The sequence below is a fragment of the Nomascus leucogenys genome, chromosome 14 (assembly GCF_006542625.1).
Source record: "Nomascus leucogenys isolate Asia chromosome 14, Asia_NLE_v1, whole genome shotgun sequence".
NCBI lineage: Eukaryota > Metazoa > Chordata > Mammalia > Primates > Hylobatidae > Nomascus > Nomascus leucogenys.
This window is the reverse complement of record NC_044394.1, coordinates 35,835,297-35,850,934: the sequence shown is the minus strand read 5'-3', so window position 1 is coordinate 35,850,934 and position 15,638 is coordinate 35,835,297. Positions and strand designations below refer to the sequence as shown.

General features: G+C 41.5%; 1 protein-coding gene across 4 annotated transcripts in view; it reads left to right on the top strand.

Annotated features, from left to right (window-relative positions):
• MCEE (methylmalonyl-CoA epimerase) overlaps positions 1-9,346 on the top strand; it is a 31,051-nt gene extending 21,705 nt beyond the window's left edge. For all 4 annotated transcript variants that reach the window (XM_003262532.4, XM_030827207.1, XM_030827208.1 and 1 more), the window contains one exon: positions 8,910-9,346. In XM_003262532.4, the coding sequence (XP_003262580.1) occupies positions 8,910-9,062 (153 nt within the window). In that variant the 3' untranslated portion in view covers positions 9,063-9,346. The remainder of the gene's footprint in view (positions 1-8,909) is intronic.
• The last annotated feature ends 6,292 nt before the right edge of the window (positions 9,347-15,638 follow it).

Genomic DNA, 15,638 nt, shown 5'->3' with positions numbered 1-15,638 from the left:
TGGGGTGTTAAAGTCTACCATTATTATTGTGTGGGAGTCTAAGTCTCTTTGTAGGTCACTCAGGACTTGCTTTATGAATCTGGGTACTCCTGTATTGGGTGCATATATATTTAGGATAGTTAGCTCTTCTTGTTGAATTGATCCCTTTACCATTATGTAGTGGCCTTCTTTGTCTCTTTTGATCTTTGTTGGTTTAAAGTCTGTTTTATCAGAGACTAGGATTGCAACCCCTGCCTTTTTTTGTTTTCCATTTGCTTGGTAGATCTTCTTCCATCCTTTTATTTTGAGCCTATGTGTGTCTCTGCATGTGAGATGGGTTTCCTGAATACAGCACACTGATGGGTCTTGACTCTTTATCCAATTTGCCATTCTGTGTCTTTTAATTGGAGCATTTAGTCCATTTACATTTAAAGTTAATATTGTTATGTGTGATTTTGATCCTGTCATTATGATATTAGCTGGTTATTTTGCTCGTTAGTTGATATAGTTTCTTCCTAGCCTCGATGGCCTTTACAATTTGGCATGATTTTGCAGTGGCTGGTACCGGTTCTTCCTTTCCATGTTTAGTGCTTCCTTCAGGAGCTCTTTTAGGGCAGGCCTGGTGGTGACAAAATCTCTCAGCATTTGCTTGTCTGTAAAGGATTTTATTTCTCCTTCACTTATGAAGCTTAGTTTGGCTGGATATGAAATTCTGGGTTGAAAATTCTTTTCTTTAAGAATGTTGAATATTGGTCCCCACTCTCTTCTGGCTTGTAGAGTTTCTGCCGAGAGATCCACTGTTAGTCTGATGGGCTTCCCTTTGTGGGTAACCCGACCTTTCTCTCTGGCTGCTCTTAACATTTTTTCCTTCATTTCAACTTTGGTGAATCTGACAATTATGTGTCTTGGAGTTGCTCTTCTCGAGGAGTATCTTTGTGGTGTTCCCTGTATTTCCTGAATCTGAATGTTGGCCTGCCTTGCTAGATTGGGGAAGTTCTCCTGGATAATATCCTGCAGAGTGTTTTCCAACTTGGTTCCATTCTCCCCGTCACTTTCAGGTACACCAATCAGACGTAGATTTGGTCTTTTCACATAGTCCCATATTTCTTGGAGGCTTTGTTTCTTTTTATTCTTTTTTTCTCTAGACTTCCCTTCTCACTTCATTTCATTCATTTCATCTTCCATCGCTGATACCCCTTCTTCCAGTTGGTGGCATTGGGTCCTGAGGCTTCTGCATTCTTCACGTAGTTCTCGAGCCTTGGCTTTCAGCTCCATCAGCTCCTTTAAGCACTTCTCTGTATTGGTTATTCTAGTTATCCATTCGTCTAATTCTTTTTCAAAGTTTTTAACTTCTTTGCCTTTGGCTTGAATTTCCTCCTATAGCTCGGAGTAGTTTGATCGTCTGAAGCCTTCTTCTCTCAACTTGTCAAAGTCATTCTCCGTCCAGCTTTGTTCTGTTGCTGGTGAGGAACTGCGTTCCTTTGGAGCAGGAGAGGCACTCTGCTTTTTAGAGTTTCCAGTTTTTCTGCTCTGTTTTTTCCCCATCTTTGTGGTTTTATCTACTTTTGGTCTTTGATGAGGGTGATGTACAGATGGGTTTTTGGTGTGGATGTCCTTTCTGTTTGTTAGTTTTCCTTCTAACAGACAGGACCCTCAGCTGCAGGTCTGTTGGAGTTTGCTAGAGGTCCACGCCAGACCCTATTTGCCTGTGTGTCAGCAGCAGTGGCTGCAGAACAGTGGATTTTCGTGAACCGCGAATGCTGCTGTCTGATTGTTCCTCTGGAAGTTTTGTCTCAGAGGAGTACCCGGCCGTGTGAGGTGTCAGTCTGCTCCTACTGGGGGGTGCCTCCCAGTTGGGCTGCTCGGGGGTCAGGGACCCACTTGAGGAGGCAGTCTGCCTGTTCTCAGATCTCCAGCTGCGTGCTGGGAGAACCACTACTCTCTTCAAAGCTGTCAGACAGGGACATTTAAGTCTGCAGAGGTTACTACTGTCTTTTTGTTTGTCTGTGCCCTGTCCCCAGAGGTGGAGCCTACAGAGGCAGGCAGGCCTCCTTGAGCTGTGGTGGGCTCCACCCAGTTCGAGCTTCCTGGCTGCTTTGTTTACCTAATCAAGCCTGGGCAATGGTGGACGCCCCTCCCCCAGCCTCGCTGCCGCCTTGCAGTTTAATCTCAGACTGCTGTGTTAGCTATCAGCGAGACTCTGTGGGAGTAGGACCCTCCGAGCCAGATGCGGGATATAATCTCCTGGTGTGCCGTTTTTTAAGCCCGTCGGAAAAGCGCAGTATTAGCGTGGGAGTGACCCAATTTTCCAGGTGCCGTCTGTTACCCCTTTCTTTGACTAGGAAAGGGAACTCCCTGACTCCTTGCGCTTCCCGAGTGAGGCAATGCCTCGCCCTGCTTCGGCTCGCGCATGATGCACTGCACCCACTGTCCTGTGCCCACTGTCTGGCACTCCCTACTGAGATGAACCTGGTACCTCAGATGGAAATGCAGAAATCACCTGTCTTCTGCGTCGCTCACGCTGGGAGCTGTAGACTGGAGCTGTTCCTATTCAGCCATCTAAGCTTATTTTTTTTGATGATTTAAGAATGGTCGGGGTGGAGCCAAGATGGCCGAATAGGAACAGCTCCGGTCTCCAGCTCCCAGCCCCAGCGACACAGAAGACGGGTGATTTCTGCATTTCTGCTTGAGGTACCGGTTTCATCTCACTAGGGAGTGCCTAACAGTGGGTGCAGGACAGTCGGTGAAGCGCACTGTGCACGAGCCGAAGCAGGGCGAGGCATTGCCTCACTCGGGAAGCGCAAGGGGTCAGGGAGTTCCCTTTCCTAGTCAAAGAAAGGGGAAGCAGACGGCACCTGGAATATCGGGTCAGTCCCATCCTAATACTGCGCTTTTCCAACGGGCCTGGAAAACGGCACACTAGGAGATTGTGTCCCGCACCTGGCTCGGAGGCTCCTATGCCCACGGAGTCTCGCTAATTGCTAGCACAGCAGTCTGAGATCAAGCTGCGAGGCGGCAGCGAGGCTGGGGGAGGGGCGCCCGCCATTGCCCAGGCTTGCTTAGGTAAACAAAGCAGCCAGGAAGCTCGAACTGGGTGGAGCCCACCACAGCTCTAGGAGGCCTGCCTGCCTCTGTAGGCTCCACCTCTGGAGGCAGGGCACAGACAAACAAAAACTCTGCAAGAACTTCCACAGACTTAAATGTCCCTGTCTGACTGACAGCTTTGAAGAGAGTAGTGGTTCTCCCAGCACGCAGCTGGAGATCTGAGAACGGTCAGACTGCCTCCTAAAGTGGGTCCCTCACCCCTGAGCAGCCTAACTGGGAGGCACCCCCCAGTAGGGACAGACTGACACCTCATTCAACCCGGTACTTCTCTGAGACAAAACTTTCAGAGGAACTATCAGACAGCTGAATTTGTGGTCTCACGAAAATCCGCTGTTCTGCAGCCACCGCTGCTGACACCCAGCCAAACAGGGTCTGGAGTGCACCTCTAGTAAACTCCAACAGACCTGCAGCTGAGGGTCCTGTCTGGTAGAAGGAAAACTAACAAACAGAAAGGACATCCACACCAAAAACCCATCTGTACATCACCATCATCAAAGACAAAAAGTAGATAAAACCACAAAGATGGGGAAAAAACAGACCAAAAAAACTGGAAACTCTAAAAAACAGAGCATCTCTCCTCCTCCAAAGGAACGCAGTTCCTCACCAGCAACGGAACAAAGCTGGATGGAGGATGACTTTGATGAGTTGAGAGAAGAAGGCTTCAGACGATCAAACTACTCTGAGCTACGAGAGGAAATTCAAAACAACAGCAAAGAAGTTAAAAACTTTGAAAAAAAATTAGAAGAATGGATAACTAGAATAACCAATGGAGAGAAGGGCTTAAAGGAGCTGATGGAGCTGAAAGCCAAGTTTCGAGAACTACGCGAAGATTACAGAAGCCTCAGTAGCAGATGCGATCAACTGGAAGAAAGGGTATCACTGATGGAAGATGAAATGAGTGAAATGAAGAGAGAAGGGAAGTTTAGAGAAAAAAGGATAAAAAGAAATGAACAAAGCCTCCAAGAAATGTGGGACTATGTGAAAAGACCAAACCTACGTCTGATTGGTGTACCTGAAAATGATGGGGAGAATGGAACCAAGTTGGAAAACACTCTGCAAGATATTATCCAGGAGAACTTCCCCAATCTAGCAAGGCAGGCCAGCATTCAGATTCAGGAAATACAGAGAACGCCACAAAGATACTCCTCGAGAAGGGCAACTCCAAGACACATTATTGTCAGATTCACCAAAGTTGAAATGAAAGAAAAAATGTTAAGGGCAGCCAGAGAGAAAGGTCGGGTTACCCACAAAGGGAAGCCCATCAGACTAACAGCTGATCTCTCAGCAGAAACTCTACAAGCCAGAAGAGAGTGGGGGCCGATATTCAACATTCTTAAAGAAAAGAATTTTCAACCCAGAATCTCCTATCCCGCCAAACTAAGCTTCATAAGTGAAGGAGAAATAAAACACTTTACAGACAAGCAAACGCTGAGTGATTTTGTCACCACCAGGCCTGCCCTAAAAGAGCTCCTGAAGGAAGCACTAAACATGGAAAGGAACAACCGGTACCAGCCACTGCAAAAACATGCCGAATTGTAAAGACCATCGAGACTAGGAAGAAACTATAGCAACTAACGAGCAAAATAACCAACTAACATCATAATGACAGGATCAGATTCACACATAACAATATTAACGTTAAATGTAAATGGGCTAAATGCTCCAATCAAAAGACACAGACTGGCAAACTGGATAAGGAGTCAGGACCCATCACTGTGCTGTATTCAGGAAACCCATCTGACGTGCAGAGACACACATAGACTCAAAATAAAGGGATGGAGGAAGATCTATCAAGCAACTGGAAAACAAAAAAAGGCAGGGGTTGCAATCCTAGTCTCTGATAAAATAGACTTTAAACCAACAAAGATCAAAAGAGACAAAGAAGGCCATTACATAATGGTAAAGGGATCAATTCAACAAGAAGAGCTAACTATCCTAAATATATATGCACCCAACACAGGAGCACCCAGATTCATAAAGCAAGTCCTGAGTGACCTACGAAGGGACTTAAACTCCCACACAATAATAATGGGAGATTTTAACACCCCACTGTCAGCATTAGACAGATCAACGAGACAGAAAGTTAACAAGGATATCCAGGAATTGAACTCAGCTCTACATAAAGTGGACCTAATAGACATCTACAGAACTCTCCACCCCAAGTCAACAGAATATACATTTTTTTCAGCACCACACCACACCTATTCCAAAATTGACCACATAGTTGGAAGTAAAGCTCTCCTCAGCAAATGTAAAAGAACAGAAATTATAACAAACTGTCTCTCAGACCACAGTGCAATCAAACTAGAACTCAGGATTAAGAAACTCACTCAAAACCGCTCTACTACATGGAAACTGAACAACCTGCTCCTGAATGACTATTGGGTACATAATGAAATGAAGGCAGAAATAAAGATGTTCTTTGAAACCAACGAGAACAAAGACACAACATACCAGAATCTCTGGGACACATTCAAAGCAGTGTGTAGAGGGAAATTTATAGCACTAAATGCCCACAAGAGAAAGCAGGAAAGATCCAAAATTGACTCCCTAACATCACAATTAAAAGAACTAGAAAAGCAAGAGCAAACACATTCAAAAGCTAGCAGAAGGCTAGAAATAACTAAAATCAGAGCAGAACTGAAGGAAATAGAGACACAAAAAACCCTTCAAAAAATTAATGAATCCAGGAGCTGGTTTTTTGAAAAGATCAACAAAATTGATGGACCGCTAACAAGACTAATAAAGAAGAAAAGAGAGAAGAATCAAATAGATGCAATAAAAAACGAAAAAGGGGATATCACCACCGATCCCACAGAAATACAATCTACCATCAGAGAATACTACAAACACCTCTATGCAAATAAACTAGAAAATCTAGAAGAAATGGATAAATTCCTCGACAAATACACCCTCCCAAGACTAAACCAGGAAGAAGTTGAATCTCTGAATAGACCAATAACAGGTTCTGAAATTGTGGCAATAATCAATAGCTTACCAACCAAAAAGAGTCCAGGACCTGATGGATTCACAGCTGAATTCTACCAGAGGTACAAAGAGGAACTGGTACCATTCCTTCTGAAACTATTCCAATCAATAGAAAAAGAGGGAATCCTCCCTAACACATTTTATGAAGCCAGCATCGTCCTGATACCAAAACCTGGCAGAGACATAACCAAAAAAGAGAATTTCAGACCAATATCCTTGATGAACATTGATGCAAAAATCCTCAATAAAATACTGGCAAACAGAATCCAGCAGCACATCAAAAAGCTTATCCACCATGATCAAGTGGGCTTCATCCCTGGGATGCAAGGCTGGTTCAACATACGCAAATCAATAAATGTAATCCAGCATATAAACAGAACCAAAGACAAAAACCACATGATTATCTCAATAGATGCAGAAAAGGCCTTTGACAAAATTCAACAACCCTTCATGCTAAAAACTCTCAATAAATTAGGTATTGATGGGACGTATCTCAAAATAATAAGAGCTATCTATGACAAACCCACAGCCAATATCATACTGAATGGGCAAAAACTGGAAGCATTCCCTCTGAAAACTGGCACAAGACAGGGATGCCCTCTCTCACCGCTCCTATTCAACATAGTGCTGGAAGTTCTGGCCAGAGCAATCAGGCAGGAGAAGGAAATAAAAGGCATTCAATTAGGAAAAGAGGAAGTCAAATTGTCCCTGTTTGCAGATGACATGATTGTATATCTAGAAAACCCCATTGTCTCAGCCCAAAATCTCCTTAAGCTGATTAGCAACTTCAGCGAAGTCTCAGGATACAAAATTAATGTACAAAAATCACAAGCATTCTTGTACACCAATAACAGACAAACAGAGAGCCAAATCATGAGTGAACTCCCATTCACAATTGCTTCAAAGAGAATAAAATACCTAGGAATCCAACTTACAAGGGATGTGAAGGACCTCTTCAAGGAGAACTACAAACCACTGCTCAATGAAATAAAAGAGGATACAAACAAATGGAAGAACATTCCATGCTCATGGGTTGGAAGAATCAATATCGTGAAAATGGCCATACTGCCCAAGGTAATTTATAGATTCAATGCCATCCCCATCAAGCTACCAATGACTTTCTTCACAGAATTGGAAAAAACTACTTTAAAGTTCATATGGAACCAAAAAAGAGCCCGCATCGCCAAGTCAATCCTAAGCCAAAAGAACAAAGCTGGAGGCATCACGCTACCTGACTTTAAACTATACTACAAGGCTACAGTAACCAAAACAGCATGGTACTGGTACCACAACAGAGACATAGATCAATGGAACAGAACAGAGCCCTCAGAAATGATGCCGCATAGCTACAACTATCTGATCTTTGACAAACCTGACAAAAACAAGAAATGGGGAAAGGATTCCCTATTTAATAAATGGTGCTGGGAAAACTGGCTAGCCATATGTAGAAAGCTGCAACTGGATCCCTTCCTTACACCTTATACAAAAATTAATTCAAGATGGATTAAAGACTTATATGTTAGACCTAAAACCATTAAAATCCTACAAGAAAACCTAGGCAATACCATTCAGGACATAGGCGTGGGCAAGGACTTCATGTCTAAAACACCAAAAGCAATGGCAACAAAAGCCAAAATCGACAAATGGGATCTCATTAAACTAAAGAGCTTCTTCACAGCAAAAGAAACTATCATCAGAATGAACAGGCAACCTACAGAATGGGAGAAAATTTTTGCAACCTACTCATCTGACAAAGGGCTAATATCCAGAATCTACAATGAACTCAAACAAATTTACAAGAAAAAAACAAACAACCCCATCAAAAAGTGGGCAGAGGACATGAACAGACACTTCTCAAAAGAAGACATTTATGCAGCCAGAAAACACATGAAGAAATGCTCATCATCACTGGCCATCAGAGAAATGCAAATCAAAACCACAGTGAGATACCATCTCACACCAGTTAGAATGGCCATCATTAAAAAATCAGGAAACAACAGGTGCTGGAGAGGATGTGGAGATATAGGAACACTTTTACACTGTTGGTGGGACTGTAAACTAGTTCAACCATTGTGGAAGTCAGTGTGGCGATTCCTCAGGGACCTCGAACTAGAAATACCATTTGACCCAGCCATCCCATTACTGGGTATATACCCAAAGGACTATAAATCATGCTTCTATAAAGACACATGCACACGTATGTTTATTGCGGCACTATTCACAATAGCAAAGACTTGGAACCAACCCAAATGTCCAACAATGATAGACTGGATTGAGAAAATGTGGCACATATACACCATGGAATACTATGCAGCCATAAAAAATGATGAGTTCGTGTCCTTTGTAGGGACATGGATGAAACTGGAAAACATCATTCTCAGTAAACTATTGCAAGGACAAAAAACCAAACACCGCATGTTCTCTCTCATAGGTGGGAATTGAACAATAAGAACTCATGGACACAGGAAGGGGAACATCACACTCCGGGGACTGTTGTGGGGTGGGGGGAGGGGGGAGGGACAGCATTAGGAGATACACCTAATGCTAAATGACGAGTTAATGGGTGCAGGAAATCAACATGGCACATGGATACATATGTAACAAACCTGCACATTGTGCACATGTACCCTAAAACCCTAAAGTATAATAAAAAAAAAAATTAAAAAAAAATAAAAATAAAAATGAAAAAAATCTCTTAAAAAAAAAAAAGAATGGTCCTGCCCACAGGCAGAGGAGATAGACTGCATGAGCTCTCAAAGTTTTTTCTAAGTCTTATGATACTATAAGTTGGTATTTTTATGATCTCAAATGTGTTCAATTTATTTCCTTTTCTTAAGGTGGATAATATTAATGCAGCTGTGATGGATTTGAAAAAAAAGAAGATACGCAGTCTAAGTGAAGAGGTAAAAATAGGAGCACATGGAAAACCAGTGATTTTTCTCCATCCTAAAGACTGTGGTGGAGTCCTTGTGGAACTGGAGCAAGCTTGATTTATATTTGCAAGCAACTAAATTAATTGACCTGAAAAAGCCTATCAAATACTATCAGAATGTACTGTGACATTGAGTCCTTCACTGCTTCCATCATGTAAAAGTTCACAGTTAAAAACTGAATTACAGAAAGATTAAAATATATACATATATAAATACATAAATATGTATATTATTTAGATTAACAAACATTTGTTAATTTGAATTTGAAGAAAATCTTGATTACTAATTACTTAGGGAACGTTATTAAAATCATATAGAAATAAATTATTCCTCTTCTACAATGGGGTAATTGAATGTAATGTGTTAGCTGTGTACAAGGGTATGTGTGTGATGGATGGATACACAAAGGAGTTATGAAAGTATGACAATTTTGTGGCTAATATTTGGGGCAAAACTTTCTAAGAATGTTTTGGAATACTTTTTTAGAGCAAACTGTTTAAGATTAGGGAATTTTGATCTCAGAAGTTTTGCTCTTCAAAAACAACTTGTGTTCACAGGTTCCTCAGGGTCCAGGTGTTTTGGGTGCTAGGGTTAGATGTATAGGAAGTTGTGTGGAAAACCTGGTGCGTCATCTAGTAGGTGTGTAGATGGCTGAATTATTTTTTTAAATCAGTAGTAATTTGTAGAGTTAGGTATCACGTAGATGCTAGAACGCCACAACAGGTTCTAGGGGAATATACAAAATGAATAGAAATCCACTGCCAAGATGCTTATGGTTCAGTTGGGGAGAGTACTACTTGAAATAAATGTAAACACTTACAAAACAATATCTGAATGAATTGGAAAGGAAAGAGAGAATAGATCTCAGAGGATGGTCAGACTCAAATATATTAGAAACAAGTTTCAGATGAATTTCAAGGATTACAGATGGATGCATTGAATGCATAGTGGATGGAAAAGTGGCTAACAAGTTGATGGATGAGTGGATGTTGAGTAAATGAGTAGATATGTAGACACTGAACTTATTACGGAAGACAAGTATAATATCCAATTATACTTGTCATTTAAAAGTTAAAGTAAAAATTACAACATTGATGTGGTTCTCAGTGTATGTAGAGGAAGTATTTCAGACAATTACATCACAGAGTGGGGGCAGTAAAAGGGACTTAGATGGTAGTTAAATATCCACATTCCACTTTAAGTGGTAGATGTTAATAGTAGTAGACTGCAATAAACTGCATGTGTGTTTATTGAGATATGGCCTCTTCAGTCAGATAACCATATTCACCTGGAAGTTACAGAAACAACAGGTTTCTGTGTCTCAAGGTGACCTATAAATGTGACACAGATTACCAGCACTATAGGTGTGCTAGTATAGATCACATGGCTCTGCTGAGTTTTAAGCCAGAATAGCTGTTAGTGCTGTGCCTTTCACCCATTGGACATATATTTTATTTTAAAATGCATATTGTATTCAGAAAGCTACCTCTCAGTTTTAATTTAAACCTTAGTTATTTAAAAGCCAAATTTATTCTACATTTTTATAAACAACAAGAAATAGTTTTTGTAAGGGAAGACGGCTGCCATGTTTTTGCTGAGGTTCCAAGAAGTGCCTCCTGAGAACCTGGGGATGAGGGAAGTAGGGTCGCCCTCTGCCGGCTACACATGGAACATCTACACATCTACAAGGAATGGAAGTGATTGGTGATCTTTTTCAGGGAATAAACCAAAGATTGTTTTCAAATGTTTGACTAAGTCGTTATCCCCAAACTCCTGTTAAGGTGATGAGAATAGAGACTGAGGCTCAAAGTGGAAGACAGCAATGTAGACATAATTTACCAACTAAAAATTTAATCTTTTGGAGTAAGACTAAAGGGACATAATAAGGTCAATCCACTGGGAGCCAGAAGAGAGATGCCCAGAGAGCTGGAGGTTGGCAGGACCTTTCTAACCACCATCCCTGAGCACACCATCCCATGTGTGTGTCCTGTGCCCTGGGGTTTTTGTATTCCTGTTGTTGGGCATGATATTAACTCCCTTTGTTGTCATTCCATCTTCATCAAACATGTCAGTGCCAGCATTTGAGGTCTACTTGACAGATACATCTTTCATTACAAACTCATAATATGAAATTCTGTTTTATATATCCCATCTCTAATGAGTTTGGTTAATGTGAATCTACCCCATAAGACAAGATCAGTCAGGCTATGCCCAAATCTGTCTTTTGAGCTAGCAGCCTGGGAGACAAAGTAAATGTCGCTTCCAAGACTCTTGGCAGTTAAAGTGCTGGTCTTCTCAGTCAGTACTCATTTCTGCAACATAGCTTAATATGAACTGCAGCAGAAGACAATGGAAAATGCAGTTCAACATTTCACTCGCTTTTGGCTCTGAATGCATTTTATACAACATTTCCTCATTTGAGGGCAACACTATATATGTATGTACATTACAAAGATACATACAATGCAACAATAAAATAGATTTTAGATGTCACAGTAAATAGAAATTTAGGATATGATAGTAAAGTAACATACTTTATCAGTGCCTGTGCAATTTCCAAACGACAGCCATACATTTGTCTCTGATCTTAGTAGCCAGACACAGGAGCACAATTAATTCCAAATTTAATGGGTTCCAAAAGATAAAAGCTAGCTTGTTGTCTAAGACAAGCCAACTCTACCCAATAGAGCCGAGAGAGTATTTTCCTCAGGTTCCCATAGAGAAGACACTTTGAGCTTATAGAAAATGTTCTCAACAGCTGGGTGCGGAGGCAAGAGAATCATATGAACCCGGGAGGTGGAGGGTACAGTGAGCCAAGATTGTGCCACTGCACTCTGGCCTGGGCAACAGAGCGAGTCTGTCTCAAAAAAAAAAAAAAAAAGTGTTCTCCACAGCACCCCTATGATAAATAAGGAACACATTTCAAATAGTGCTTTCTTTCTTGTAATGTCTCTTTGTGCAGACTAATGGCATACTATGCAGTCTAGTAAAAAGCAATTCTATGAGGCATCAAGACTCCCCAATCCACATGAAATAAAATGAGAAATGTCATTGTGCAGGACTTCAGGGGCTACTCCCGCGGGAGATAAGCTGTCAGAGTGGGAGACCAGGCCCTGCGTCTCAGGGGCACCCTGAGGGACAGAAGTCAGGAGCAGAGTGCAGGGGCTGCTGAGCTGGAGAACAAGAGAGGAACACTGTGTGCGGGAGTCACAACGAGGGGCCCAATGAGAGAGACGCTGGAGTAACTGCTATGCAAACTTTGGGGAGCAGATGGGCCAAGGGCTATTTTAGGAAGTTAAGATGTTTGTTGTGTAAACAACAGCCTGGCCATACCCTTCAAGACAACCAGGCAACATGGCATGGTGGTTTGGAGCAGTGGCTTCAAAGTTATAGACTTGCACACCTCAAAATTACTAGGAAAAAATTGTATGCCTCCTTTCTCATTTTAACAACTGTGACAAAAAATTGTTTTATCACAAGTTCAAATAATTATGAAGTATATAATTTCTGGGGTACTGTAAACACTGACATTTTAAAACAAAACTGTCTCATCAGTCTTTTTACATGTATAGTAGAATATTAATACAATAGCAATTTGAAACCCTCCATTATCCACTTACAAATTACCATAGGCCCATCTCTACTAAAAATATAAAAATTAGCCATGGGTGGTGGCAGGCGCCTGTAATCCCAGCTATTCAGGAGGCTGAGGCACAAGAATCGCTTGAGCCTGGGAGGTGGAGGTTGCAGTGAGCCAGAGATCACGCCACTGCACTACAGCCTGGGCGGCAGAGTGAGACTCTGTCTCATAAATAAATAAATAAATAATAAAATAAAATACCATAAACAAGCTCTTCATTAAGGGTCAGAAATTGTACCTTGTGCATTTTACCTATTGAAATTTAACTTGCATTCCAACTCTCCCATATAACTTTACAAATTTTATATATTTTTTATGCTTGAAAGTCTTATTTTGATCATCCAGTTAACCAACAGAATGTGACACTGGTGATGAGATATTACTGCTGAGATTTGGTTGCATAAAGACTCTTCTGTCTTGCCGGTGTTCTTCCACTCCCACACTTGCTGGCTTGCTCTAGCCAGCTGACATGTTGTCGACTGCCCCATGGAAAGGTGCGTGTGGCCAAGAACTGAGGGAGGTTTCCAGCCAACAGTGAGGAGCTTAGGCCTTCAGTCCAACTGCCTGGGAATAACTGAGTCCTGCCAACAACCCCATGAGCTTAGAAGTACATTCTCTCTCAGGCCCCGTGCGGTGGCTCACGCCTGTAATCCCAGCACTTTGGGAGGCCCAGGCTGGTGGATCACCTAAGGTCAGGAGTCCGAGACCAACCTGGCCAACATGATGAAAACCCGTCTCTACTAAAAATACAAAAATTAGCTGGGTATGGTGGCACACGCCTGTAATCCCAGCTACTCGGAAGGCTGAGATGGGGAATCACTTGAACCCAGAAGGCAGAGGTTGCAGTGAGCTGAGATGGTGCCACCACACTCCAGCCTGGGCAATAGAGCGAGACTCAGTCTCAAAAAAAAAAAAAAAGTACATTCTCTCTCAGTTGAGCCTTCAGCTGACACCTTGACTGCACACCTTGAGGTCACATTCAGATTCTAGACTCACAGAAACTTCTCAATAACTGTGTGATAATGTGTCTGATGAGTGGTTTATCAATTATATTGATCTCAAAGTACGAGACTTTGATTTCATTGATTCTATTATTTTTCTGTTTTCTGTTGTACTGACTTTCACTCTGATCTTCATTATTTCCTTCCCTCATCTTACCTTGGGTTTAATTTGCTCTTCTTTTTCTATTCCTCCCTCCCTCCCTCCCTCCCTCCCTCCCTCCCTTCCTTCTTTCCTTCTTTCCTTCCTTCATTTTTCCTTCCTTCTCTTCTTTTCTTTTCTTTTCTTTTCTTTTCGACAGAGTCTTGCTCTGCTGCCCAGGCTGGAGTGCAGTGGTGGGATCTTGGCTCACTGCAACTTCTACCTTCTGGGTTCAAGCGATTCTCATGCCTCAGCCTCCTGAGTAGCTGGGACTACAGGGCGACACCGTGCCTGGCTAACTTTTGTATTTTTAGTACAGACGGGATTTCACCATGTTGGCCAGGCTGGTCTCAAACTCCTGACCTCAAGTGATCCACCAGCCTCGGCCTCCCAAAGTGCTGGGATTACAGGCGTGAGCCGCTGTGCCTAGCCATGCTCTTCTTTTTCTGGTTTTTAAAGGTGGAAGTTCAAGTAACTGATTTGAGATCTTTCTTCTTTTCTTTTATAGGCACCCAGCATTGTAAATTTTGCTCTAAGTACTGCTTTAGTTGGATCCTGCAATGGAAAATTATAAGCTGTCTAGAAACAATGAAAGGTTAGACATTCCATGCCAAAATCTGTGGGACACAGGGAATGTTTAATGTACAATACAATAAATATTATAAACCTAAACATCTTAGTAATTAAAGATGCTTAAAAATAAGATACGTGCCCATCTCTAGGAATAGACAATGCAAAAACATAGATGAATAGGAATGAGAAAGAAGACATAATAAAAATCTAGGGAGGATTATAAACTAATTGTACAAACTGACCAGGCATGGTGGTTTATGCCTGTAATCCCAGCACTTTGGGAGGCCGAGGCAGGTGGATTGCTTGAGCTCAGGAGTTTGAGGCCAGCCTAGGCAACATGGTGAAACTCTATCTCTACAAAAAGTAGAAAAATTAGTCGGGCATGGTGGTGCACACCTGTAGTCCCAGCTACTTGGGAGGCCGAGGTGGGAGGATCACTTGTGCCAAGGTCGAGGCTGCAGTGAGCTGTGATCATGCCACTGCAAGTCAAGGCTGCAGTGAACCGTGATTACCCCACTGCACTCCAGCCTGGGTGACAAGTGAGACTGTGTCTCAAATAAAATAAAGTAAAATAAAATAAAATAATTGTACAATAGTACATGTTACTCCATAGCAATATATTTGAAAATCCAAAAGAGATAGATTATTTCCTAGCACAGTATGAATAATGAAAGTTATCTGAAGAAGTTGAAAACATGAATAGATCAATTTCAACAGAAGAGACTGAAATTGTGATTAAAATTCTGCCATTGAAAAGTCACCAGGAACAGTTATAGAATGTAAAATTCTGTTATGTATGTAAAATTCAGTTATAGAATAGAAAGTCCATAACTGAATTTTACATAGGCTTTAAAGAACAGATAATTCATATGCTATTTAAACAATTCCAGGAAAATAGAAAGGGATTCAAAGCTCTCCCAGTTCATTTGATGCTGCCCTAGAACTTCAAGTCAAAACCTGACAAAAATATTTTTAAATGCATACATCCTAAATTTAAAAATATCAAATAAATGGGTATGCATAGGAAAAAAAGGAAAAATAAAATTTAAAAACATAGCAAATAAAATTCAGGAGTGTATCAGGAAAAATCAGATACTCTATCTACATAATCCATTATATTCAGCATGAGTTGGGGTTACATACAAATTCCCCGTTAAGAGACATCTCCACAGCACACTGCAAGATGGAATTGTTAAAATACTAATCTGATTGTTGAGGATTGTCGTTCATTTGTTTTTTGTTTGTTTTTGAGATGGAGTCTCACTCTCTCACCTAGGCTG